This window comes from Hyaena hyaena, unplaced genomic scaffold, assembly GCF_003009895.1.
Source record: "Hyaena hyaena isolate Hyena2069 unplaced genomic scaffold, ASM300989v1 scaffold_545, whole genome shotgun sequence".
Classification (NCBI taxonomy): domain Eukaryota; kingdom Metazoa; phylum Chordata; class Mammalia; order Carnivora; family Hyaenidae; genus Hyaena; species Hyaena hyaena.
In genome coordinates, this window is record NW_024081178.1 from 1,285,847 (window position 1) to 1,313,363 (window position 27,517).

General features: G+C 55.2%; 1 protein-coding gene across 2 annotated transcripts in view; it reads right to left on the minus strand.

The window, feature by feature from the left end:
• The window catches only part of MYOM2 (myomesin 2), a 68,257-nt gene extending 41,309 nt beyond the window's left edge, over positions 1 to 26,948 (minus strand). Inside the window, exons 1-12 of one of the 2 annotated variants that reach the window (XM_039255779.1) lie at positions 26,842 to 26,948; positions 24,474 to 24,635; positions 21,738 to 21,876; positions 21,487 to 21,644; positions 19,701 to 19,793; positions 11,417 to 11,505; positions 11,290 to 11,340; positions 9,642 to 9,806; positions 5,827 to 5,988; positions 3,275 to 3,416; positions 1,253 to 1,452; positions 564 to 617 (exon numbers count right to left, since the gene is read on the minus strand). In XM_039255779.1, the coding sequence (XP_039111710.1) occupies positions 564 to 617; positions 1,253 to 1,452; positions 3,275 to 3,416; positions 5,827 to 5,988; positions 9,642 to 9,806; positions 11,290 to 11,340; positions 11,417 to 11,505; positions 19,701 to 19,793; positions 21,487 to 21,644; positions 21,738 to 21,876; positions 24,474 to 24,635; positions 26,842 to 26,948 (1,522 nt within the window). Of the gene's footprint in view, positions 1 to 563; positions 618 to 1,252; positions 1,453 to 3,274; positions 3,417 to 5,826; positions 5,989 to 9,641; positions 9,807 to 11,289; positions 11,341 to 11,416; positions 11,506 to 19,700; positions 19,794 to 21,486; positions 21,645 to 21,737; positions 21,877 to 24,473; positions 24,636 to 26,841 lie in introns of those variants that run through there. The other variant, XM_039255778.1, reaches the window with a different exon arrangement.
• Between the last annotated feature and the right edge of the window lie 569 nt (positions 26,949 to 27,517).

Here is a 27,517-nt window from a genome sequence, read left to right on the forward strand (position 1 = left end):
ATAAGACCTTTGGGTCTCTGGCTCACAATGCCAGGTTCCCCTCCTTGCAGTCCCTGAGAGGCATATCGGGGAGAAGTGCTTGTAAAATCCAGTATAAATGAGGGAAATGCAAACTTTCAGACCAAGGACACCGGTAACAAGAACTCAGTCCATTTCAGTTAAAATGCTGGCAATACAATCTTTGCTTAAAAGGAAAAACTAAAAGAGCCCTCCCCCGATGGAGCCAGAGAGAAAGGGCCCCAGCCTCAGCCGGTGACCAAGGCTGAGTCCTTTGACCTCCTCTGTGCGCCCCCAGGAGAACGCAGGAGCGAACCCTACATAGAAGCAACGAGGCCCCATGGGGACCCCTGGATCCTAATCCTCCCCCCACGCTGCCCTGCTTGTGTTTCCTGACTCCCACGGGCTATAAGCGCGTGGGCCTGGCCTGCGGGTTTCATGTTCACATGTAAAGACTGCACTGCCCGGCCGGGAGTACTTCCCGTCACACTCCTCTCTCATTCCCACCCTGAATCCCTTGGGCACATGCAGCTGAGCCAAAGTCAAAGCGGTGAAGGGCCACTTACCCTCCAGGTCATCCTGATAGATCACGATTTCTTTATCCCCCTCCAAATGGACCGCTGCAAGACAAAGGCCGGCACTCAATCTGGCATCCACAGGTTTCCTACAGAAGCCCAGCGCCCCTAACCAAGTACGAGATGCAGATCACCTCTGCGGCCTGATTACAACATGCTCACGACTCCCCAGGCATCAGAGTAGGCATTCTGAACAGTCTTAATAGCTACTGCCTCCCACATCTGTGTGCTGGACCAGAAAGACCACGGAGATAAGGAACACATGCTGGCTCACTTAACTGAGGGTCTGATCCCTTTCGGGAAGCTGGGTCGTGTGAAGTTACAATTCAGAAACAGCATGGCTTGGTTTCAAAGCCTTCTGAGTCTTGGCATGTGTTGAAATCATATCCCCAGTGGACTGAGAAAAGTCTTAACTCTGAACCAGTCTAACTGGGTCCCAGTGGAGGGCATCAGGAAGGCAGTGCACATTCGTGGGGACGCACGCATGCCCGCCTGGCTGCCCCACTCCCAACGCGGCCTGGTGGGCACAGGGACACCATACAATATCACCGCCCGTGCTCAGCCCTGGAAGGCGCTCTCAAGGCTCACGTACAGCCGAGCGTAGAAGACAAGGAACAAATCACACAAGACGGTCCCAAGTGTCCACAACACAACTGGAGCTTGAAATGTGTACCGCCTACCTTGTAACCTCCTGAGGTCCACAGGGTCAAGGGCGGCCACGGCCTCGGAGACCCTGGAAGGCCTGCTGATGCCCGCGCTGTTGACGGCCCTCACACGGAAGATGTAAGACCTCCCTTCAAAAAGGCCTGTCACGGGGTATTTGCAGATTTTCACAGGTGCGTCATTGCACTGAACCCAATTGTCTGTCCCCACTTCACACCTTCGAGTTAAAAAAGGGCAGAGAATAACAGATACATGAGTCTAGTAAAATCGTTCATTTACATCTAATAAAATGTATACATGCATTCTACACACATGTGATGTATCAAGGACAATTATAACAGGACAGTACTTCGTCTTGGTAGAAAGTGATGCTGGTAAAGTACTGATTTATATAAACAGTAGCATAAATAAACCTTAAAAGACAGAGTTACTTAGGCAATGTGAAGTAGATATATTTAAATATTTAAAAGCTTGATGATTTATGGCTTAAAGATCAGTTCCTGCCTCCAACCACTCAGTCTGTCCCGAAGCCAGCAAGGCGTCTTTCCAGCACGTCTCGTGTGGAATCAGCAAGTCTTTTGAAGACAGTAATGAAGTGCTGGCCAGATCCTGGAAATGCAGAAGAGACGGGCCTCCATTCTTCACAGGCTGAGAAATTTCAGCACCAAAACGTCATGTCAAGTCCCTAGGAGAACACAGCGGGTCCAGAAAAGTCCTTTCCGGAGCCGTGTGGAGCCAGGTTGAATGTGCGCTTTAAGGAAGCAACTCTCTAACTGTTCAGAATGTTTTAATGAAAGCACTGTGCCCCCACGTGCTAACCTGCTACGGCCAGGACGCGACATGGTCAAGGCTGAGTGTCTGGCAGGGAACCCGGCTTACATCAACACTGGCTGCTGCAGGGCAGGAGGGGCACCGGCTAAGAGCTGCTGCCCCCTCGCCCCCCAGAGGTGTCCATTCTCGTCAATGAAGGGGACAACAGATCACAAACTGAGAAGGGCCATGAAGTTGTTTTCGCCAAACAGCTGAAAAGATTTCCAAATGTCACAAGAAAACAGAAAATAGTTCTGGTTTTTTTTATTGTTGTTCTTTTTGTTTTTTAATTCGAGGCAGATCCCGACCAACGTGCTCTGCAAACTCTGACCCTCGCACTTGCAAATACTGTCCTGATGGTGAATATTTTACCTCAACAAAGAGATTTGTTGGTGTGGAAGAGGAAACTTAATACACATACTGCTAAAAAACCAGATTTGATTGATTTTTCTGAAGTTAACTCTTCTTCCACTGTGTTTTACACATACAGCATCTTAAATCCCTCCCCAGACACACCATCCTTCTATAGACCATAGCTTAGACCCTTTATCTTACTTCCAAATTCGTTTTCTTTGACTATGATTTTTCTCAGTGACTGACATGTATCATTGCGGCACAAAAAGCATGTGCAGTAAGTTCACCTGCTCTGCTTGTCTCCTTCTCAGGCCCTGAGCGCCACACCAAGTAAAGGAATAGGAAAGAAGTAAGACTCCAACACTTCAGGATGATCCACATTTAAGTTGTTCACTCAAAGGTAAAGTTCAATCTTTTGTATTTGAAATGTCAATATTTTTTCTACTCAGAACCAAGAAAAAATCTGATTTAATGGAGAGGAAGACTGGAATTTGGGTAGGAATGGGCTGGCATTCTTCCTGGCTATAGTTCATGCAGTCCGTCTTCTGTTCTGGAAGGAGGGGCAGGACTGAAGTCTCCCCGGAACCCACAGCCAGGGCTCCATGTGCCTGGAGAAGCTGGAGGGGACTCGGTACCGGGGGTGAAACAGGCACACAGAGCCCCAAGTGGGGCACACAGGAATGTACCCGCCCTAGCCCCGCCACGGGGTGCTATCTTCCAACGATCCGGTCAGGGGCCTTCAGTAACCATGTAGTGACGTACTGATCAAGAACGCTGCCATGAACTTGGGTTTAGAAAAATATCTAACGACACCATCTGTGCCAACACTAACTTCAAGAACGTTGCATTCCCAGAAGAAGGCAACAGGCACTCACCGATCGATGAAGTAGCCGAGGACGGGGCTCTCCATGGTGGTGTTGGGCGGCTTCCAGGTCACGATGACATAATCGCGGTTGGCGTCATGGCACTGCAAGTCCATGGGTGCACCTGGGGCCCCGGTGACCAGTGGGTCTGCGTCTGCCGTGGGAGACAGAAGGCGTGAGGCTGGGGGCACTGGAAAGCCTGCTGACAGCTTCCTCAAACTTGAAGTTGCATCTGCTCCATTCCATCCGACCCCCAGCTTAATCCTCACTTGTAAATGACCTGACTCTTTTCGACTATGGTGAATTGGTGACGAGAAACATAAACATAGCTATGAGTTTTCAAAGTCAAGGTGTTCTGTCCTCTATAATATACTCAAGTCTATGATTTTATGTAATTGTTTCCAAAACTGAAGGTCACTTTCTCCTGATGGGGGATTATCCCATAAAGGTATATCAAAAACTAACCAATGAAATGTTGATAATAGTGCAGCCTTTTTAACACCTGAGAAATATTACTGGAGACACTTTTATCTTTCAAAATCCATAAAAGATTGAGGACTTAAAACTTTCTTTTTCTGCAAGCTATGAGCAAATGTTTGGGTCCACATGACACTCACTCTCACGGCCCATTCGTGACCACAATGCACATAAGTTTTATTTTCAGCTTTTAACTACAGGAGCACTGAAAGCTATTCAGAAAGTAGATTCGCCAACCATTTAATTTCCTTATCTGCAATCTGTATTTATTCTGTAACCATGACTGTTACACTCTCTTGTTCCAGGCATTTAAAAGCTAAGCATTCCTTGACATTGAGCCAAATATTTTCTCTCCTGTTCAAAACCCTCAGAAAGTAATCAGAACGGTTAAACTGCCCGCTACGTGCATTATTTTCCTCCTGCTGGTGGTGCTGAATATACAAGGCAATTTCAGCCATGCTGTATTTATTGCATTTTTATGGGCTGAGACATCTTGCCAGAAGGCATACGGGAGAATGGGAGGGACACTTTAATACCAACCTAACAAAAATGGTAAAACTTTGCAAAAGGGCTAAGCTTTGCAGCCCTGCAAGTTTATGTCATCTTGTGGGAGTGAGGAGGGGAGGGTATTTGTTTTACATTTGTTCCTTTTCTTTTTTAAGTTCTAATACTCCCTGATGATACAGCCCTTTCTTGCACTCTGATCTAAGAGTTCCGGTGAGAAACAGAATATGCTGACTCCAGGCACACAGCCTGACTCGCCGCAGGCATGATGGTGTCAGAAACACTGAGTGCCGGTCAGGCTGGGCAGCCTGTCCGCACGGAGGCCCCAGGCTCAGGACAGCAGCGCTGACTTCTAGAACGAAGTGTTCGGGAATCTTTGGGGCGGCTCAGCTGGGCCCTGGGGAGGAGGGCCTCTAAGCTAGAGGCCGCAGGAGGCTGGGAGCAGATGCAGGGAAGACGGCTCCACCAGCTGAAAGAGAAGCCTGGGGCGGCTGAGTGTCCACAGGAAGGGTCCAGACGCCTGACCCCTGCCCCTCCACCCCAGAGAACGGCCCGGACACCTGACCCCTGCCCCTCCACCCCAGAGAAGGGCCCGGACACCTGACACCCTGCCCTCCACCCCAGAGAACGGCCCGGACACCTGACCCCTGCCCCTCCACCCCAGAGAACGGCCCGGACACCTGACCCCCTGCCCTCCACCCTGGAGAAGTCCCCAGGCCTCTGAGCCGCCATATCCGCATTTGGGAGCCAGAGGATAACAGCCCTTGCTGACAAAATGGGCATAAGAATGTCAGGTTATATATACGTGTGTGTGTGTGTGTGTGTGTGTGTGTGTGTGTGTGTGTACACACACACGTTATCTACATACAATACACATAGTTTCAACTGTGTCATGTGTCCTACGTGTCTATCTAGTACGGGACAGCTATAAGGTGTGTACACATGATACACCCACACACAAACGCGTACATGCAGCTACGTGCCTATGTGTGACAGGGGCTCACATGTCATGTATGTAACATAACCCTGTGGCTGGCGCACCATGACTTTGTCCTCGCTTCCACAGCATGGGGGTCAGGAGGCCCCGGCGGGACCCCTGCAGGAAGACAGGGGACAGCGCATGGCTGCGGGAGGCCATGCCCTTGCACGCACAGCGCCATGCAGGCGTCTCACACACACACTCACCGAAGTCAGCAGCAACAGTAACAGCGGCCCTCCCCTCGTGGCCGGTCCCGTGAGCGCACCCAGCGGCCCCGAGGGGCACCCCCCACACCCCGACTCCGGAGCCCCCTCGGCTCCTCAGTTCTCTCGAGGATTAGTAGTGCAGGCATGTGCACGCTGAGAAGTCGTTTTACAGATTCTATCAATTTAGCAACGGAGAGACAACAATTGAGATTCTGATCTGTGCCCAAGTCAGTCACGGCCTCGCTGTCAGGGCACGAGCCGGCGTGCGTGCGGGACAGGGATGTCTGGGTCGCGTCAGGAGGCCCCGGCGAGCAGGGAGCCTGGCCCTGCACGCGGTGCTCCGGCCCAGCCTCTGTGAGGCCCCAGCCTCCCGCCCTCCAGCCCGGAGGACCGTGTACCTCGCACAAACAGGAAGGCGCTGTGCTCGCTGATGCCCCCTCTGGACACAATCCTCAGGGTGTACAGACCCTCGTCGTCCTTGTTCAGGTGGCTGAAGGACAGGGAGGCCTGGCCTTCTCCGAAGAACATCTTGGTCCACTTGGACTCCTTCACCAGCACGTCTGAAAGAGAGTTCGACGCAGGATCGCTTCAGAGACCGCCGTGGAGATCAGATGATCAAAGTGGACAAGTGTGCCCTGGCCGGGCAGCGGGGCTCAGGGGAAGGGAGCCTCACCCTCCCCGCAACCTGGCAGCCGTGCTGCACGCCAGGAGCACACAGTGACCAGCAGGAGGGCGGGGGCAGGGCCGGCATTGGGGGCACAGACAGCGAGTGGGTCTCTGGGGACGGTGGGTCGACCGGGGCGCATAGCTCCCAGCCACATGCCTGCTGCCTCCCCCCCCCCCCCCCCGCATCTAACCATGTCCACTGCCACGGTCTCCTCGCAGGTAACACTCTCCTGGGCGGCAAACTGGCCGAGGGAAAGCCCCCCGCCCACACGCTTGGCAATACGCAGTAAAAGTACCGACAAACCACTGATCAGAGCGCTTGAAATGGGAAGGGCAGCTGCGGAAAACACAAAGCAGGCCTATGGAAACGTCCAACGAGGAAACCGAGGAAACGCCAAATGGAGAAAATAGCGATCGCTGTCCGCCTCCTAACCTGCCTGCGCCCACACTGGGGAAGGGCAGAGACCCCGCCCGCTTCCCAGGGGAGAACGGCCCATGCAGGGTGAGCACCGTTCAGAGCACAAGCACAAGTTCTCAGGACGTGTCCCAAGGCGATAGACACAGACGCACGGTGACGATTTCACTCCAGAACTGTCCCAGGGGCGCCTGGGCAGCTCAGTGCATTAAGCTTTTGACTCTTGACTTTGGCTCAGGTCATGATTCCAGGTTCATGGGTTCAAGCCCCGCGTCAGGCTCTGTGCTGGCAACGCAGAGCCTGCTTGAGACTCTCTCTCTCTCTCCTCTCTCTGCCCCTCCCCTGCTTTCTCTCTCTCTCTCAAAATAAATAAACTCTAAAAGTAAGAATTGTTCCTAATGGGAAAAATAAAAATCAACTCGAGCCCAGAGACTGAGGGCAAATACAGACCATCCGCAATGGGCTCAGGGCCCCAGGGCCGACAGCGTCAGACAGCTAGCGTCCTGGACATGGGCGTGCCTTGTGCCAAGTGAAGAAAGGAGATTTCTAGGTGAACACATCTTCCCTGTTTTAGCGTATATGCACATACACAGAGATACACTCTACAGCCAAGAGGTAAGAGTAATTTTTGGGTGAGAGAAATTACGGTTTGGGGTGTTATTTTTTGGTTTTGGTTTTTTTTTTTTTTTTTACAAAAAACAGACACTACATTTGTATAAGAAAACAAAGTTATTTGTATATTTTCAACTTTACAAACAGGCATATCTCTGGCTTGACTGACAGGCTCAGGAGTACTCTGTCCCCCAAAGTACTCTGGTGCGCACAGTAGGACTTTGGCCCCCTGCTAAGAGGCGAAGCCCCACTGAGCAGCACTCGGAACAGAAACGGGGCCAAAGTGCCATCAAGGGGCGCCTGGGGGCTCAGCTCAGCGTCCAACTCCTGGTTTCAGCTCAGGGTGTGACCCCAGGGTCGTGGGGTAGAGCCCATGCTGGGCTCTGTACTGACAGCATGGAGCCTGCTTGGGAGTCTCTCTCTCTCTCTCTCTCTCTCTCTCTCTCTCTCCACCTCTCTCCCTCTCTGCCCCTCTCCCCTGCACACTTCTCTCAAAGAAAAATAAATAATATTTTCAAAAAAAATTTTAAGTATCATATAAGTAGAAAATTTAAAAGATTTTATCACTTTTTGTCTCTTTCCCAGAGGAACTAGCACATTACTTGATATGCCATAAGTACGATAAAAATATAACGTGATTTAATACAAAATACAATTCCAAAGTGGACCACTCCGGAAAGGAGTGAGACAGGATGATGAAGTCATTGATGTGCATGCAGGGGGATGTCTCCCCAGTCCGCAGGCCAGGAGGGGGCTCCTCACGCCCGGGTCTCTGACCTCAGGCCTCCAGAAGTGAGGGAGGTGCATCTGACCTGTAAGCCACCCAGTGGTGGTGTCTGCCTGCGCAGCCGGGACAGACGAAGACCGCAGGCACACACAGCAGGAAGCTGTCCAGGCTCGGGGGCCTGGGGGCCTGTCCATCCCAGGCCAAGTCCCTCGGGCGTGTAAGGGAAACGCAGCACATCTGTATGTGCTCACAGGCACGCGTGTTTGGGACAGGGCCTGTCAGCTGGCGTGGTGTGTCCAGCCAGTAGCCGCGGCCAGAGGCCCACCCCTCCACGGGCTCCGTGACCCTCTCAGGACTCGTCAAATGGGCCTCAAGGGCACATCTCACCCAAGGGTGGGTCTCGGGTTCTAATATAAGTAAACGTGGTCTTCCCTTCTCTGACCAGAGTTCTAATCTGTCTGAACTCATGTCCCCAGCTCCATGTGGCTCGTGTGCACAGAGTGCCCGCGGCGCCCCATGGGGCGGCATTCCTTGGGCTGACGTCACCTCACAGTCCCCAGCTACCCCGGGGCCTCAGGGCTTGGTAATTTTAAGGAGTAAAAAACAATCTCCTTGCATGTTAACGTGTAGGAATAAGGCACCGGCTTCGTCTTGGGTAACGGAGCCCAGAAGATGTGACCGTGACTGTGGACAGGGCGCCCAGCTCAGCGAGGCCCCCGAGCACCACGCGGCCCAGCTCGCCGCGGGCAGAGGCCCGTGGCTGGTGCCCGGCTCAGGCGCTCCGCACACACAAGTCAAGGCCAGGAAACAGCCGTGCCACCTGATGCCAGGCCTTCTTCGTCACCAGGAAATGCTCCCGAGCTGACACCACTCTCCTTGGGGGGAAATAACGAAAATTCTCCTCAAATCTATTCTGTTCACTCCAGAAGGAGAAAACTAGAATCCTGGAACTTAGTGAGGCCTCGTGTCTTAAATTAGCACTGCAGAGGGTAAGTTAAATCCTGTCTGTCACCATAAAGTGGCTCCCTCTCCCTCCCTCGGCTCTGCTTGGACTGGACGCGTGGTCCGTGCCTCGTATTTGGCAATCGTCACATTCTGGGACATTTCTTACACTTTAACAAGGCACGGCTTTGTGTTTCTATGTTCCCGCAGCCACACTATAAATCCCTCGTGGGCAGGGGAACAGACGCCAGCCAGGCTCACCGGCTGCACAGAAAACCGGTTTGCGTTAGGAGCCCAGACAGGAAGGGAACCGGCTCGTGCCGTCCCCGCGCCATGCAGGACAGCCGTGCCCCTGGGACAGAGCGCAGAGTCTGTGCAGGAAGCACCTGGAACACGCCCCAGGTCTTGGTGCCCACGTGTCGCCGGGAGCCACACCATCCCTGCCTCAGGTCCCGACGGAAGTAGAGTGTCACACTCAGAAGAGAGTCCAACATGCATTAAATGCCCGGGGCTGTCTTAGCCAAGGAGGAACATGAAGATAGAGATGCCTCACTTGTTCTTTTCAACCTCAGGAAGGCCCTTCTTCTGCAGCTATCCAGGGTCTGTGACTCCTCTCAATCCGGGCACCCATGTTCACATCCCCACATCCCAGGGTGAAGGTCAAGGTCCAGGGCAAGTTCTCCCCAGTCTCCCCGCCTGCTTTGCTGTCTGCGGTGACCGAGGAGGAGACACGAATGCCAGATCCACACTGACATCTACAAGTCATTCTCAGCCCTGCGAGGCCAAGACCAGGGTTATGTGGCGCTCCCGGGGTGTACCTGGTTGGGGCGTTTGTCCCCGCACGCACTCACCGTCTCGGTACCACTCGGCACGCGGCTGCACCCTCTTCAGCTCCGGCGTCACCAGCAGCGTGCACTTCAGAGTGAGGGTCTCACCTTCTCTCCGGAAGGTGACTCCGAATTTCTCCAGAAACTGGACATCAAAGTGCATGTAGGGAATCACGGACGAAGGGGGCACTGTGCAGAGAGCGGGACAGGGTCACAGCGGCAGGTGCCAGCCCCGCAGCTCCTACTGCAGCAGACTCAACTTTAACAAACTAGAACCCGGGGATGGGGCCAGGGAACGGCTCCCGAGGTCCCTTCCAGCCCCACCCCTGCCTCAGGGCCGTCCTCCCCAGGGGTCTGCGTGGTCCTTGGAACCCAGGGGTCCCCTCAGACGTCTCCCAGACACACACATTCCTGGGCCCCCGGCCTCTCCACGTGTTGGCCCTGAACCTGTCCTGCTCACCTATTAATCGTCTTCAACAACCCTGAGGGAGGACACAAGCCAGTCCGACACGGACGGCCCAGAAATGAGCCAGAGCCAAGTACACACAAGCCCAGCGGCTGCGGAAAGGCTTCCCCCGGCCCCGGGCACCTGACCTGAGGTCGGGTCTTCAGGAGCACGTTCACACCTCCCCCTCCACTTGGGGTAAAGTCAAAACTGCCGTGGGGTCGCGCCACTGCTCTTTCGGATGGCAGGTCAGTCCTAACCTCATCCCCAAACCATGAAAAAGCCAGAGTGAGTCACTGAGTCAGCGTGCCCAGTCCTGGTCCTGGGGGTGCTGCAGACATGGCTCCCTTCCCCACGCTCCCCCACTCGGGCCGGCCCAGCGTCCAGGCCCTCGGGCTTGACACCAGCCCTGGGACTCGGGAACACGCGACTTCAGGTCACCTTGGAAACGGGCCTACGGGTGGCCTCCAGTCCCCCAGCCCCACAGAGGGGCTGAGGGCACGGCACACGTGTTCTCGGTGTGAGGGGAGTCGGGGAAGCTCTCACAACGGGTGAGTGAGAGAGCTGGGTGCCGAGTCCCACAGGCTCCGGGCATCACACATGGCAGGCTGGGCAGCGCCCGCCAGTTAGAGGCAGAGCCCAAGCCGGCCTCCGAGCACCACGCCACACTCATCATCACTCTCATCGACAGTGGCTCTTTGCCATCAGTGGGCAACTGTGGCAACAGAATGCATTCAGGTCGAGGATTTGGATTCGGCTTTTCCCCAAGACAAAAATGTTAAAGTCCGTCAATTTCCCCAGAATGTGAAAATTCCACCTAGCCACGGAATCACGTGGGGACAGCCTGTCAGCTTGCTAACGCCACCAGCAAAGTCGGAAGAGTCTTCTGAAATATGGTTTTAAAAAAGGAATCGAAGGGCACCTGGGTGTCTCAGTCAGTTAAGCCTCTGACTTTGGCTCAGGTCATGATCTCATGGACTGTGGGTTCGAGCCCTGCATCAAGCTCTGTGCTGACAGCTCAGAGCCTAGAGCCTGCTTCGGATTCTGTGTCTCCCTCTGTCTCTGTCCCTCCCCCGCTCATGATTTGTCTCCCTGTCTCAAAAATAAACATCAAAAAACTTTTTTAATAAAAATAAATAAAGGATTCAACCCTTAGGAAATAACTTCTTAATTCCATGCTGTGTCGCTACCCATTTTTCTGCACAAACAGGAAAACAGTGGACTTACGTCCAATCGGGAGTCCCACTGAGCGGAACGGCTCCTCATCTCCGTGGAACCCTGCAAGACAAGCCGGTGAAGGGCACGGAGGACGGAAGGCGCCAAGGCGTGCCCGCACCCCGGGAGGGCAACTCACGTCTCACGACCACGGCAGCGTTGGTCGACACCTGCCCGTACCCGTTCGTGGCCACGGCGGAGTAGGTTGCTGTGTCGTCAAAGTTTGCCCTTGGAGGAGAGAGAGCAAGGTCACACCCTAAGTGCACCCTGGGACCGTTCGCTGCTCTGCAGGGGCCGGTGACCCAGAGTGGAACACAAGGTTCCTCGAAAGCCTTGTGTGTGACCTACATCCCTTGTTCGTGAGTGATTTAAGAACAAAGCCAGCTCTATCCTTGGAACAAGGTGTTAATTATAGACACGGCAAGGTCTGATCCCAGACCACGGCTGGCTTCGTCCTTGAGGGAAACAGTATGTACAGACCCTTGTGAATCATCTGTTTCATTCTCAAGGGAAGTCCACAGTCCCCTTGATTCAATTTTTCTTCCTCTATAGAATCCGCGGCTTTGTTTTGCCAATGGGAAGTCTCCACTGACCTCCACCACCGGGAAAATCAACTCCACCGCACTCCCTACCAGCGGCTCCCATGTGTAGGGGACAGTACGTCCCAAGCCCCAAAATAAGATGATCACCTGGATAGGAAGCGCCCACCCCAAGGCGTTTCAAAGGTGTCGAACTGGACCACCCAAGGCAGCCATCCACAGAGTCATGCGGAGGGTGGAGGCCCACCTCCAGAAAGAACCGTGCCCCAGCAACGACCAGACCCCAGCGTCTCCAGGCCGGAGCCCCTCTGCACCCCCCCAAAACGGATTTGGAACAAGCTGAAGCTTCCCAGCAGGACACACAAAGTGTCCCTGAGACCAGGGATGTAGGCAGGAGGAGCTTTTTACGTAAATACTTTTATGTTAGAGTGTTTTGTCTGATAGCATCCTGGAAAATAAGCACTGTTATCTATCACGATGGTGAGAAGCTGATACTTGAAGAAGCTGGGAAAAGAAGGTCCGTGTAAGTCTAGAATCTGCACCCTTTCCGGTCCTTTCTGCAACCTCTCTGAGAAGCTGGCCGGGGGACCACAATACTCCCCTGGGAAGAGAAATGGCACACAACACCCCTCAGAAAGAGAAAGCTCACTCACAGCTTCCTTTGAAGATGCATCACGGAGCCAATGCCCCAGAGACAAGCCCATTCTTGAGGGAAGCTGGTAACCTTATTTTCTTCTCTATTCCACTTGGAGCTGAGACTATTTTCTTTGACCAAGATGTACACGCTCTCTCTTCCTGGAAGAGCTCTTCCCTTCTTCCACAAAGCTCGGTTTCAATTTGCCAGGTGATGCTACCTGACCGGTTTACCTGCCACCACTCAAGGGAGTCGCCCAGGTCCATCCTGTGCATGTTCAAATGAGGTGCCCTGTCGCCAGGGCCACCTCAAAACAGCAGGGGCTGGGCTACGGACCCCGTGAACAAAGCCACGGTTCCAGTCTGAACTTGGTACAAGCCACTTTGCCAGGCACACTCCGCCTACACGGCAGGTGTCCCCGGACACAGAGTGACAGGGAGGAAACACACAAGACTCCCATGGGAAGGTGCTTTCCCCACCACTAGGCATTAACATCCCGTGGAGACGAGCGTGCGTACATGTTGCCCCACGGCACGCTGGCCCTGGGAGCCCATCGGGAGCAGGCTCGGGGCTGGGGTCCAGGCAGAGGCAGGGTCACCTCTCGTCCTTACCCCCCGCCATTGCTTGAATTATTATTGGGTCTTTTTGCCCATGCGCTATTTCTTCTGAACAATTAAAACATTATATTTCTTTTAAGTTTACTTATTTATTTTGAGGGAGAGAGGTGGTGCAGGGAAGGGGGCAAAGAGAGAGGATCCCAAGTAGGCTCCACACTGTCAGTGCAGAGCCCAACATGGGGATCCAACTCACGAACCACAAGATCATGACCGGAGCCGAAATTAAGAGTTGGACGCTTAACCAACTGAGCCACCCAGGCGCCCCAAGCCATTTTACTTTCATAAATGCATTCTGCACACAGGAACGTATCCTTCCTCTGGGATCGGCCCCACACCTTTCTCTAGGCAGCACCCTCGCTGGCAATGTCACGGCACAGCCAAGGTCACAAAGAGAGACACACAGCAGTCTGAGAACCGCGGGGCCACAGTGTCCCGACCTGGAGCCTGGGCCACAAACACGGTGACCAAGTCTCAGAGGAGCGATGTGCCAGAGACAGACGTCTGCACAGAGCGCGGTGGGCAGGGCTGGGCTGGCCGTGACCCTGTCCCTGCCCCAGGTCCCGAGTGGGGAGACCAACCACTGCACGAACACGGAGTCTCACAGAGCGGAGTGGAGAGGCCACTTAGCGCTGTCTGGTCGGGCACCATGAATCCCTTTATCGTGCTTCTCAAGCTGTGCCCTCCGGGTTTTCAAACTCAATCTTCCCATTTTTTCTTAAATATATATTTTAGCAGTTTTTAAAAGTGCAACAGGGGAGCCTGGGTGGCTCAGGGGTTAAGCGTCCAACTTCAGCTCAGGTCATGATCTCCCAGCTCATGGGATCAAGCCCCGTGTCGGGCTCTGTGCTGATGGTGTGGAGCCTGCTTGGGATTCTTTCCCACTCTCTGCCCCTCCCCCCACCGTCTCTATCAAAATAAATAAAACTTAATAAAAAGATTGTTAAAAAGGTGCAACACAGGCACTGAACAGACGGGTGGCAGACAGGTCAGACCCGCGCCTCTGTTCCATCCACCGCATGAGCTCATCCACTGACTTGGTAACGAATGAACAGTATCTGCCTTAAACTTCTCTAGTACGGCCACCGAGCACCCACACCTCAGGTGACTCTGCCAACCAAATAATGTATTCGAAAACACCTTGTAATTGATGGGACCATCCTTCACTCGTACATTAACTAAAACACATTAGCGGAATTTCTGGGCCCAAGTTCAAAGACGCTTCCCTATTCTCTCCGTGACTAAGGCCCTCTCCTCTGCCTCCACATTCCAACAAAGTAGCACAGATTTCTAAGTGTTTTGAGAACAGCAATTAATTGCTCTTTCATTGCTCCGTGAGTGGAACAGCCAGAAGGGATAGAGGAAGGGAATGAGCCTTGTGACAGTGGCTGGAAACAACTCGGAGCCCGGGAGAAGGGAAGGAAGGGGCAGGAAGCATCCTACAGAGCAAGATCTGCCCAGAGGGCGGCTTCCACAAGGCTTTGGGCTCCTGTCTCAGGCGAGAATAAGACAGAAGACGCAGAGGAGAGTCCTCTAACGCATTAGCACTGACTGCTGTCAAGGGACCAATTAGCACTTAGTACTTAGCGGCAGGGACGGGGCTGGGGAGGAGGAAGCCGGTACTTAGGAGCCGGAACCTTCTTCATGTGTGTATGTGCTCGAGTGCATTTATCCAGAACAGGGTCCATGGCGCTCAGCCGGGGTGCAGGAAGTCCACACCCCCGGGTATTCAGACGCCTGACTGAGGGTCACCGTCCTGCGGAGAGTGTCCCACGGAGGCAGCGCAGCACCCACTGGGTGCTGGTGAGGCAGCACTTGCGCTTACGTTTACTATCATCTCGTTGGTTTTGTGTTTCTCCTTTGCAAAAGTTTTCTATTGTATAAAATACACAGGGACATCAAGAGGTTGTGAGTGTCCCTGCGTGTGCGGGGCCCCACTCACACGTGCCGCCCGGTGCTGGTGCGGCGTGCGGGCTGCAGGGAGGACGGTGTCCAGGGCCCTGGGGCAGCGGGTGGCCAGGCCGGGCACACAGACTTGGAGAAGAATGTGCCTGACTCAGAATTCTGTCCAAGCTCTGACAGGCCAGCAGGACTGTGTCTCCTTCCCGAGGCTGCCCGGGAGGTGGCATTTAGCGGTCCCCTCCCCCCTGCCCCCCACCCCCACGTAGAGCCTGCTTCTGGCCTGTCCTTCACACTGCGAAAAACTGCAAGCAAGTGATTAAGAAGCAAAAGGTTTTACTTTCTGTCTGGACGGAGGCAGTTTCCTTTGGTCTCAATTTGCTCGAACTCCCAGGGGGCTCTTACGCATCTCCCAGTCTCCATCTGAAGTGCCTCGCAAACGACTCGTGACGCCGCAGCTACTCTAAAGCGGCAGGCGACTACTCCCGTGGCTTGTGGCCTGTCCGGGCCCCTGGGCCCAAGGTTCCTACGCGGGATTCACGACTTTGCTCGCGTTAGAGTTTGGGTGGTGAGCCCAGCAGGCGGAGAGTGGGGGGGGGGGCTACAGTCACATCTATCTAAATGCTCCCACGACACTACGAGAGAGGCATTAAAATTCCCTGAAGAAACCGGACACGCCTGATGAGTCCCCAGAGAAAATCTTACGAGCGTATAAAATAGTGTCGATTACGGCCTGAATCTGATCAGCACCAAAGGGTCAGAAGCGTCCCTCCCGGCACTTTAAGAATCCAGACGGCTGCCAGGGAGTATTCCTGGAGGGGAACGTCACCCCTGCGGCCACCAAGGAGGAGCTCAGCCTTGGCCGGGCGCACGGGGCCAGCACATTCCCCAGTGCTCAGAACGGGCACAGATCAAATGATAGCAGGTCAGCACTTTGGAATGAACAGCTGAGCCCAGTGGCAGCTGCGTCCACCTCCCCCAACCCGCCTCCATCCCTGGGGCTGAAGAAGGTTCACACGGCATGTGCCCAGAGGGTCCCAACCAGAAGTCAGCTCTGCCAATCCAAGTGTATCTGGGTTCCTGAACCACGGATCCCGGCATCCGGGACCCTTCATGGATTTATCAGTCCGCTTGGTCCAAAGCCTGTATAAATTAACACATTTTGGGGCCCCTGGGAGGCTCTGTCGGTTTGAGTATCCAACTCTTGATTTCAGCTTCCGACTTTGGCTCAGGTCATGAGCTCATGGTTTGTGGGTTCAAGCCCCATGTCCGGCTCTGTGCGTACATCTCAGAGCCTGGAGCTGCTTCGGATTCTGGGTCTCCCTCTCTCTGCCCTTTCCCTGCTCATGCTCTGTCTCTCAGAAATGAATACACATTAAAAAATATTTTTAAGCTGTTATCACCACAGAGCTTGGAAGCAAGCTGGCTGCAACATCGGCCTGGACATCCTGGCCCTCAGTGGCCGCAGTGGCCCCCTGGGTTACAGAACACCTGAACACACGTGCTCCCCAGACAGGGGCGAACATTCTCCTACACAGCCTGGCTCTCCGTCCAGTAAAATTTCCAGGAATCTTGGAAGCCAAAGGAGAGAAAACTATTCTCTGAAAATCGCAGCAAGCGGCCAGGGCATTTCAGGCAGAGACCCTGACCCTCAGTGCGTGTTTGTGCCTGGACACCCCCCCCCAGCCTTCGCCTGCTCATCTCAGTGGCACCCCTCCCCACCAGCGCCCGCTTCCGGTCCGCCACACTTCCTGTCGGTCTCCCTCCAGGACCCGTGTGGAGCCCACACCCTTCTCGCCAGCCACGGCGGGGCTGCCAGCACCCAGCCCCGCCTTCTGCTCCGAGCCGGGCTTCGGAGCCTTTCACAACACGGCAGATCTTCCGCTGCCTCCCTCAAAGCCCTCGGCACGCCCACAGCGTCCCTGGGACCCGCACAGTCCCAGCTACATCTCTGATCTCCTGTCCCTCGCCAGCACCAACCAGCCCAGCCCAAGGGGCTGAGACACCGCCTCTCAGAGGCCCTGTGGAGCTGCCCCCTCGGGCCGGGGCCCTCGCGGCTCAACCCCTGGTTTGTCCATCCTCCACCTCCTGCAAGCCTTGCTCTGAAGAGGTCATGTCAGTGAGGGCCGGCCTGGCCACCCCCACTTAACCCCATAACCCCGCCCACCCCACACCAACAGACCCCCCACTCCCCACTCCCTGTACCATGGCCTCGTGATTTCCTATACAATTCACTTTTTCATTACGCTTACAGTTCACCTCCTTATGCCAGACTGTAAGACTGCAAAGATGAGGACCTCAGTGTTGGACGTATATCCCAAGCATCTGGACCAGTGCCTGGCACACAGTAGGCTGTCAATAAACAGCACAGTAGGCCCGTAAGGCCAGAACCTCCGGCTTTCTGAGAGAGCCTCAAATTTACCTAGAAAAACAGGGTAACAACTTATCAAAACTTTCACGTTCACTATAGCCTTCCGTAGGTGGAAGGACAGTTCTGGTGATGGAGAAACTTCCAGGCCCCGAGAGGCTCACACAAGGCCACGTGTGACTGATGAGGAAGCCAGCCTCACGGGAGGAGGCGGGGGACACAGAGCCTGGTGCTGCCGGCCAGCCAGTGCCCCGTGCAGTGCGGTCCTGGGAGTGAGGGCTGGGCGGTGCCTGGGGGTCAAGCCTGGGCTCCCCCAAAGCCAGAGTTGGGAGACAGGGAGAGAGAAGACAGGCAGGGGGCAGAGGGTGAGACAGTGGGGGCGAGGAAGGGAAGTAGCAAAAGGAGGTAAAACTGATGTCCCACCGGGTAGGAGGGGGAGCTAGCGAAGACTCCCGCATGGATCAACCGGGGTCAGGCTCTGCCAAACTTCAACCCTGGGCCTCATCCTCATGGCCCGGATGCCCACTAAGTCCGCTCAGGGAGTCCCCAGTCCCGTGTCTGACCGAGCTCCTCACCGACCCCCCAAGGAGAGCCGACTGCCTGGCCCTGTGAGGTGGGTCTGGCAGAACCCCGGTCCCTGATGCTTCCTCTTAGTGGTGTCCCTCTGCGCCCCCAGCTGCCCCGGGGTGCAGCCCCACTGCCCTTCTGGGGTGAGGGCCTGGGCCCCACCCACTGGCTGCCAGATGGAGTGCCCTCAGAATCAACTTCTCTTTAAAGGAACCAAGGTACAAGAGCTTTGAATAAAACAGGAGAGAATCTGGGGCACCCGGGTGGCTCAGTCGGTTAAGCGTCTGACTTCAGCTCAGGTCATAATCTCACGGTTCATGGGTTTGAGCCCCATGCTGGGTTCTGTGCTGATAGCTCAGAGCCTGGAGCCTGTTTCAGATTCTGTGTCTCCCTCTCTCTCTGACCCTCCTCTGCTCATGCTGTGTCTGTGTCTCTCTCTCTCTCTCATTCTCTCAAAAAATAAATAAAACATTAAAAAAAATTTAAAACAGGAGAGAATCCCCTCGGTGGAAGAACTGCATCTGGAAGATGGTGCCAGGTAAAGGCGACGCTGTACTGACTGCAGACTTCCACAGTCACCGTGGGAATTATTTCACTGGAACTATTTTGCTCAGGATTATTTTACTGGGGATTACTTTACCTCAAAGTAAACTGACCCTAATTAGGACGTGGTTGCTCTACAGGGTGGTAATAATAAAACCGGTAAAGTTATACAACGTCTTACTGCTTTTTTGCCTTTATATGAGGAGCCTTTATCTTTTCCTGGAAAGGACTTGATATAACTTACTACACACAACACACACTCACCACATGTTTATATCATGTATGTAAACATTCTTCTTTGGCCCTCACAGTAGGCCCTTTAAGCTAACAGAGAAGATAAAATTTTTAACATCCCTCTCTTGGTAATTATTTTCAAACAAAAATACTACAATCCAGGAGGCGTTGATGACCTATCCGAAGTCACAAGGTCAGTGGTAGATAGGGATCTGAATCCAGCTCTCTGGCTCCCACACAAGCAGGGATGTGTGAACTACAGGGCATCAGGTAGCACAATTTATTTAAGAAATCAACAGCAGAGTCATGGGAAAATGTCACAATAACTGAGAGAAAAAATGGATTGAATAATGTTATGATTTTCTCGTAAAACAAAAATGGTGTATATAAACAGTAAAAGAACTACAGAATCTTTCATAATATATACACATATGTATATACATATATACACATGCACACATAAGTATGTATGTATGTTTATGTGTGTGCATGTGTATGTCCACGTGTAAGGAAATTGAAATGCTATCCATCCAGCAAAATACTGATGCCAGCTGTGAGAAGTATGATTTTTTTCTTTTACTTATCTGTATCCTACATTTTTTTTCAATTTATGAGAAAAAATATAAAAGTTGTATTTCCTTGAGGAGCCTGGGTTTAGGGACTCCTCCTCAAACCTGGTAGGAGATGCAGCCCCGTGGCCAGGCAGGTGTGGAGGAATCGTCTGCATCCACCATAACCTTTCCACCTGAGCGTCTTCGTCTGTCCTTAAACCACTTACTCTGCTCCCACAGCAGGAGTCTGGACAAAACCAGTGAGTTTCCTCCTCGTGGCTCGACACCAAGGATAACAAGGGAAGCTTCTACCACAGATTAACTCAGAAACACCACCGAGAGCACATGGAACTCTAGGCAGTGTGGTGTAACCTGACCTCCTGGTTTTAAACTCAGTTTCTCTCCTGCATGAGAAGCACCAATTATTTGGAGCAGGTGTCCCAGGGCATGTGACCAGGCCCACCGAGACCTTACCTGTTGATCTCCAGCGTGTGCACGCCATACTTGCTCTCAATTCTGTACTTCCCTGGCTCTCCTGCTTGGCAGATCAAACTGCCATTTTTATACCTAAATGAGGGAAACACTTATTTTAGTGCAAAGGCGGAGCGGACTTTGGCATTTAGTCCCAGCCTCCTTTATGGCCCTTCAGTGCTCTATTCCCTGCCTGTGCAAGCCTCATGCAGGGCCAGTGGGCGCAGCAGAGCAGCTAGGGGAGGGGTCTAGGGCCCATGTCTGTCCATCTGTCTAGGAGAGCGAAGCCCATCTGGGTGATCTTCAACCTATGACAGAATGTCAGAAGGCTCCTTGGACTTTGTCAGGAATTCAGGAAAAATCCTTCCATGACAGCAAAATGTTGCCAGTGTTTACTGGGGCCCAGGCCAGGCTCTCCAGAATTCCACAGGATCAAACCCCACTGGAGCCTCCTCACCCCACACAGGATAGAGGGACCTCCTCTCCCTGAGACCCCGGTGGGTCTCAGCCTCCCCTACCCACCAGGCAAACGGGCCTCATTTTTCTGATCCGGGCTGAGCACCCCATCCAGGGTATGAGTAAAATGCTTATGGTTTTTGCAGCAAGCTACAAACTGGGGAATGTTATTATCCGTTCCAGCAAGTGGGGAAACAAGCACATGTGGGGCCTGGAGAACTGTCTCCGCAGGGCAGGGTCGGATCGACCACAGCAGAGGGGTTCCTGTCTTCCGCAGGGAGCCTTCCCATAGTTAGAGGCAGAGCCGCTCGTGTCAGCACAGGCCATCAGAGAGAACTTTCTCCAGTGGAAACCCACGGGAAGGTCAGCTGAGTCGGTTGTACTGACACAAAAGTGCTGCCATGGTGGGTGTCACGGGTGCCCTGGGAGTTCCTAGAAACCCATCTCCCCGGGAGGCTCCGCAGGTGGTCAGTGGAGGGGGCTGTGCCGGGCGCTTCCTTCGTGTGGATCTCCCCCCCCCACAGGGGTCTCCCCCCCCAGGGGTCTCCTTCCGCAGGGGTCTCCCCCGGCAGGGGTCTCCCTCCTCAGGGGTCTCCGCCCGCAAGGGTCTCCCACCCGCAGGGGTCTCCGCCCGCAGGGGTCTCCCTCCTCAGGGGTCTAGGCCGCAGGGGTCTCCTGTCTCCCCCTCCAGGGGTATCCGCCCGCAGGGGTCTCCCCCCAAGGGTTTCCGCCCGCAGGGGTCTCCCCCCCGCAGGGGTCTCCGCCCGCAGAGGTCTCCCCCCCGCAGGAGTGTACCCCCCGCAGGGGTCTCCCCCCACAGGGGTCTCCCGCTGCAGGGGTCTCCGCACGGAGGGGTCTCGCCCCGCAGGGGTCTCCCCCCACAGGATCTCCCCCCGCAGGGATCTCCCCCTGCAGGGGTCTCCCCCCACAGGATCTCCCCCCACAGGATCTCGCCCCACAAGGGTCTCCCTCTGCAGGGGTCTCCGCACGGAGGAGCCTCCCCCCGCCGGGGTCTCCCCCCACAGGATCTCCCCCCGCAGGGGTCTCCGCACGCAGGGGTCGGCGGCCTCTCACCAGACCGTCACCCGCACGTGCAGGGGCGCCCGGGCGGCTGGGCGGGCGGGTGCCTGGCGCTCGATCTCGGCCCAGGTCATGGTTTCACGGTTCGGTTCGTTTGACTGAGCCCCATGTCTAGGTTTCTCCGTCCCTGTCTCTGCCCCCCACCCCCCGCTGGCACACACTCTCTCTCAAAACTAAACAAACATTAAAACATTAACTTGAAGGCAGCGCCAGGGCAGGCCAGGGGTCCCCGGCGGGGCGGCGGGGCGCTCACCACTGCACCACGGGGGTCGGGAAGCCCTGCACGGTGAAACACAGCTTCACGGCCATGCGCTCCCACACGGTGTGCGAGCGCAGGCGCACCAGGATCTCGGGCGCCCGGCGCATGCGCTCCTCGTGCGAGTGCCACTCCCCGGACAGCCTGTCCTCCACCTGCGGGGCGGGGAGGGGGGGTCAGCGCGCCGGCGGGGCCGCGGGCCGCGCGCACGCCCGGGGCCACCCCGGAGGGCGCATGCGCCGGCCTACCATCTGCCGCATGGCGTAGCTGTCCAGCGTGGCCTGCGCCTGCGCGCGCGCCAGGTGCACGCTCTCCTCCGCGTCCGCCAGCTCCCGCAGGAAGCGCTGCCGCTTGGCTTCTCCGTAAGCGGCCACCACAGACTCGAACCTGCGGGAGAGACACGGTGCGGAGGCCTGCGCCGCGGACCCGCGCTGCCCCCGGCTCCCCCCAGCGCGGCGGGGCAGACGCTCCTTCCCTTCCAGGTCTCCCGCGCTGGCGAGCGGGCCGCACCGAGCGCGCCGACGACGCGCGGGGAGGACGACACGGGGGCTCGTCGCCTTCACCGGGACGTGCGAGCTTTCAGCCGTCCGCGCGCCGGCGCTGCGCTTCGGGACGCGCTGTGCGCAGCCGCGGCCCCCCCCCCACGCGCTCGGGGCGGCCGCGTCGCTTGGGGGGGTAGGAGGGGCGTGGCGGGGATCAGGGTGCCCAAGTGGCGGGAACAGACGCGGCCCCAGAGCCGGAGACCCCTTCACAGCAGGGACTCGGGGCACTTGGGAGGCGTCAGGGTCAGTGAAGTGTCCGACTGCGGCTGGGCCGTGATCCCACAGCCCGTGAGTTCGAGCCCCGCAGCAGGCTCTGCGCCGACAGCGTGGGGGCTGCGTGCGAGTCTCTCTCTCCCCCTCCCCTGCTCTCTCTCTCTCTCTCCCCTCCCCCTCACTTTCTCCCCCTCACTCTCTCCCCCTCCCTCTCCCTCCCCCGCCACACTGAGGAAGTATCTCGGCTGCTCTGTGAGGAGGCGGCCGGCGTCTCTGGCCGTCCCGGCACCCGGTCACCGTGCACCCCACGCTGACACTGACGAGCCCCGTGCGCAGCCTGTGTGACACCCGGACGCCCGTCTTCACTAGGGCAGCAGCAGAGGCATCCAAGGGCCGCTTCCAACCCACTGTACCCAGGCGGTGCGCCCTGGTTTCCACCTGACGTGAGGACAGAGCGGTGACCCCAGCGCACCCACGGACTCCCCTTCGCGCCCACCTGTCCCGTGCCGCAGGAGGTGAGGAGCAAAATGGGCTGGAGCGACACGGGTTATAAGCCACACACATGCCCTGAGTCAGTTTCCCCCTTCAGGAGAGTAGCCTTGTGTGTTCTAGAAAGATTTCCTACAGGCGGGATGGTCACCAAAGTCATTATCGCCGAAGCCACAGGAATCCCTGACTTCTCAAATCCACAGAAGCTGACACTCCCCCCATTTCACTCCTGCGACAACTGTGGAGTAGAGAGTTCTTGTGGCGCGTTCGAGGGCACCAGGGGGGACTGATGAGATTATAAAGCTCTAGCCTCCTCACTCCCCACACCTGAACCCTGAATATGGGTAGAACCATTTTTGTAATGATCCAATAACAGAATTCAGATTTTTATAATGTACACATTTTTAAAATCTTTTAAATATTTATTTTTGAGAGAGAGAGAGAGTACGTGTGGATGAGGGGCAGAGAGCGAGGGAGATACAGAATCCGAAGCAGCTCCAGGCTCTGAGCTGTCAGCACAGAGCCCGACGCAGGGCTCGAACCCTGGGACTGCGAGATCATGACCTGAGCCGAAGTCAGATGCTTAACTGACGGAGCCACCCGGGTGTCCCTACAATGTACACATTTTGAAGTGATTCTCTTACAAAAGAAATCATCACTTTATAATAAAAAAAATCTATAAGGCATTTAAAAGATTCAGAGATTAAAAATAAGGGCTAACCTCTTCAGCCCATTATTTTACATTTATATTCCACAGATCTTTCCATCGTGAAATTCATCAAAAATGAAACCTGTTTACCAAAACCTCACTCTTCTTTTAGGTTTTCCATGTGCTAGAGACATAGAGAAAATTTTTAGAAATAGGAGGGAGAGGTGAGGGGGACAGCAGGTATTGAACAAAGCACTCATGGCACGCCTAACTGTTCCCTTCTCGCACCGCCACCTGTCTGCGATCTGGAAATAATTTTAAGACTGACGTCCCTGTTAATCTGTCTCATTCCTGTGACATTTTCCTCATGAGCTGAGTGCACTGACACGCAGGGCACGGCCGTTTCCAGGACCTTTCCGACCGGTGCCACGCCCACCCCACCAGGACAGGCCAGTGCTCTGCTCTCACAGCTCAGGAGGCTGCCGCCTGCCGCCGCCGCGCCTTCCCCATGCGGTGGGGGAGCTCGCGAGCGCCGCCTGGGACGGCAACAGGGACCTGACACAGGGCGCCAGCGGCCCTGTCTGCACTGCTCCGTCTTCTGCAACACTTACCCTGTTGAGGGTTCACTGAGATGATGATGCTGACGAGTAAGCAGGGGGCGGGAGCTTAGCGCTTTTGTAAGAAGCAGGGTGACCCAGGGCACCAGGCGGGCTTGGTCAGTTCAGCGTCCACTTCAGCTCGGGTCATGATCTCGTGATATGTGGGTTCGAGCCCCACTCGGGCTCTGTGCTGACAGCTCAGAGCCAGGAGCTGCTTCAGATTCTGTGTCTCCCTCTCTCTCTGCCCTCCCCTGCTCATTCTCTCTCTTTCTCCCTCTCTCTCTCTCAAAAATAAACATTAAAAAAATTCTTTAAAAATAAATAAATAAGTAAATAAAAAGAAGCAAGTGTGACTTCCAGGCTCTCTCGGTGTGCTTCTGGCCACGGCCCGGTCACTGTCCCCGCTCCGGCCCCCCTGGCCGAGGCGCCGTGACCCCACAGGCTTGCAGAGCCACCAGCCTGGGCAGGAGGGGCGGGTGGGGGGGCGGTTACCTTCTCTTCTTGTCCTGCTCCTCCTCCTCCAGCTCGGCGTTCACCCGCTTGGCACAGATGCTGCACGTCGCCCCTCCGACGGACGCCTGGCTGGAGCTGGAAGCTGTCCGCGAGGACGCCTGGCTGGAAGCTCTCCGCGAGGACGCCTGGGTGGAGGTGCGCCTTGGGGAACGCGCAGGAACCCGGCGCGTTAGAGGAGTGCACCCACACGGGGCGGGAAGGAAAAGTGAGAGAAAACAGAGGGAGGCCCACCACGAGGGGCTCCTCCATACGGATGACAGTGAGGGCTGCGGGAGGGAGGTGGGGGAGGGGCACTGAGGAGGGCACTCGTGGGGATGAGCACTGTCCTAGGTAAGAGAGGAGTCCCTGGGTTCTGCTCCTGAAGCCCAGACTGCTCTGGATGTTAACTCCCTGGAATTTAAGTAATTTTTTTAATGCTAAAAGAAGGGGCACTTGGGGGGCTCAGTCGGTTAAGCGTCCGACTTCGGATCAGATCACGATGTCATGGTTCCCGAAATGAAGCCCCACGTTGGGCTCTGTGCTGTCAGTGCTGAGCCTGCTTCTGATCCTCTGTCTGCTCCTCTCTCTGCTCCTGTCCCACTCACACACTCTCTTCTCTTTCTATCTCTCTCTCTCAAAAATAAATGTTTAAACACAATGCTAGGGGCGCCCGAGTGGCTCAGTCGGTTGAGAGTCCTATTCAGGTCACGACCTCATCGTTCGTGGGTTCGAGCCCCACGTTGGGCTCTGTGCTGACAGCTCAGAGCCTGGAGCCTGTTTCGGATTCTGTGTCTCCCTCTCTCTCTGACCCTCCCCCGCTTGCACCCTCTCTCTGTCTCTCTCAAAAATAAATATTCAAAACCAGTTTTAAACAATGCTAAAGAAATAATAAAAAATGAAATCTTAAAAAGCATACAAAGTTAACGTAACAGACACACCTTGTTTCGGCACACCACAGGCAGCCTTGATGCATGCGGCACACAGGCATGGCTGCGCATGCACAGGTGTCATGCACAGGTGTGCAGACACAAACGGGGTGTGCATGCTAACAGCTCACACACACATACGTGTGCATGCACTGGTAATGTGCGCCCCTGTGCGGGGCACTGCCCCCGTCTGCACTCGCTCACTCGTCCTCAGAGGGGCACGCACAGGGTGAGCTGGCCTGTCCCCTTGCCATTTTCCATCAGTGCAGCCAGTGCCTTGCGCGGGGCCCCTGGCCTGACGCCACGATTATATATATCTCCCAGGATCTGAGGCTCCGGAGGCTGCCGGGAGCCGCGGCTGTTTGTCACCCGGATGGCAGGACATGGGGCCATAGGTGCATCTAAATATAGGTGCCGTGCCCGCACCGGCCCCCCGGGCTGGGGCTCGGCACACCCCACGGCATCCGTCCTTCAGCAGGCCTGGGCTCTTTGGACAGGCATGTGCCGCGGGGCCTGAGGATGCTGGCCGCACACACCGCCGGATCTGAGGCTTGACGCCAGCCGGCCAGGAAGCGATGAAGTCCCTGTTCTGCCATGTGTATTATTATTGCAGCAAAAATATCGGCCCCGGCCCCCATGTGACCTTTCCTCTGCTCCCATGAGCTTTTCTCCCAGCGACGTTCTTCCCCTTGCCCTGCTCGTCACCTTTTGCTGTGCTGACTGGCTTTCTCCTTTTTTGTTTTTTGTTTTTTTGTTTTTTTGAGAGCAAGAGAGCGAGCTGGGGAGGGGCAGAGAGCGGGAGACAGAATCCCAAGCAGGCCTCGCACTGTCAGCGCAGAGCCTGACGCAGGGCTCGATCTCACGAACCGTGAGATCCTGACCTGAGCTGAAATCAAGAATCAGACACGCAGGGCACCTGGGGTGGCGCAGTCGGTTAAGCGGCCTCTCGCGGTGCACCAGTTGCAGCCCCGCGTCGGGCTCTGTGCTGACAGCTCGGAGCCTGGAGCTGCGTCAGATAATGTGTCTCCCTCTCTCTCTGCCCCTCTCATCTCACACTCTTGTCTCTTTCTCAAAAAAAAATAAACATTGGAAACAATTTTTTTAAAAAGAAGAATTAGACATTCAACCGATTGAGTCCCCCAGGCACCCCTTAGTGACTTTCCAAATCCTAGTTCCGGAAGACGTGTAAGGAAGGGCTAAGTCAAGGAGCACTTACTGAAATGTCTCTGCATTCTTCATCTAAACTAGGGGCTCCAGGACCTTCCAGGACCAGCCTGGAGCTTACAGTGGAGCAGGAGAGCCAGACTCGCCCTGGGGCGCTGGGCGTGGGCCTCGGGGGGCCTGCCATCTCTGAGCCTCCCCGGCTCCCATCCAGGCTCAGGGGCCTGGACGCCAGACCCCCGGCCCCACCCTCCCAGTCTAACTGCAGAATTTCAACTTACTTTTTGGCAGCATACTCATCCAGAAGGTACCTCGTCTGAACGTTGCGGTAGGACTGGTCGTAGTGTTTGTGTCGCTTCTGGTAGAAGGGCACCGCGGCGAGCGACATCTCCGTGGGCACCTAGGAGCAAGGAGGGCGGCGGCGGCGCTGAGCTCCTCCCCACATGCAGTCCTGCCCGTGCACTGTCTACACGAGCATGCGGAGTTGTTCCAAAGGGGAAAGTCAACTTAGTTCATAAAACCCCTCCGGGGGAGGGAGGGATGGAAGAAAGCTTATGTAAGTGAAAATAACCTTGGGCTGGGAGTGCGGACACCCACCGAATTCCCTGGGACCTGAGGCCATTTTTTGTTTGGTTCTATGGAAACCAGAAGATTGGGCTGTCAGTTTCTTTTCATTGTGAGCTCACCAGATGTTTACACAAACCCCTTTTATCCAAGGCGACATGAAAGGCAGTGTGAGTGAGGATAAAAATAGGTAAAACAGATTAGAGAAGTAAACAGATACTTAGAATACAAGATAAGAGTGGAGAGAGACACAAACGCTCTGGGAAGCCAGGAGGGGCACATGTAACAGGAGAGAGGCAGCCTCATGAGGTCCCCTGAAGTAGGTGACATTTGAGAAGAGCCTTGACAGATGGACAGGCTGACAGACGGAGATGGGGTGGACAGAAGGGCATC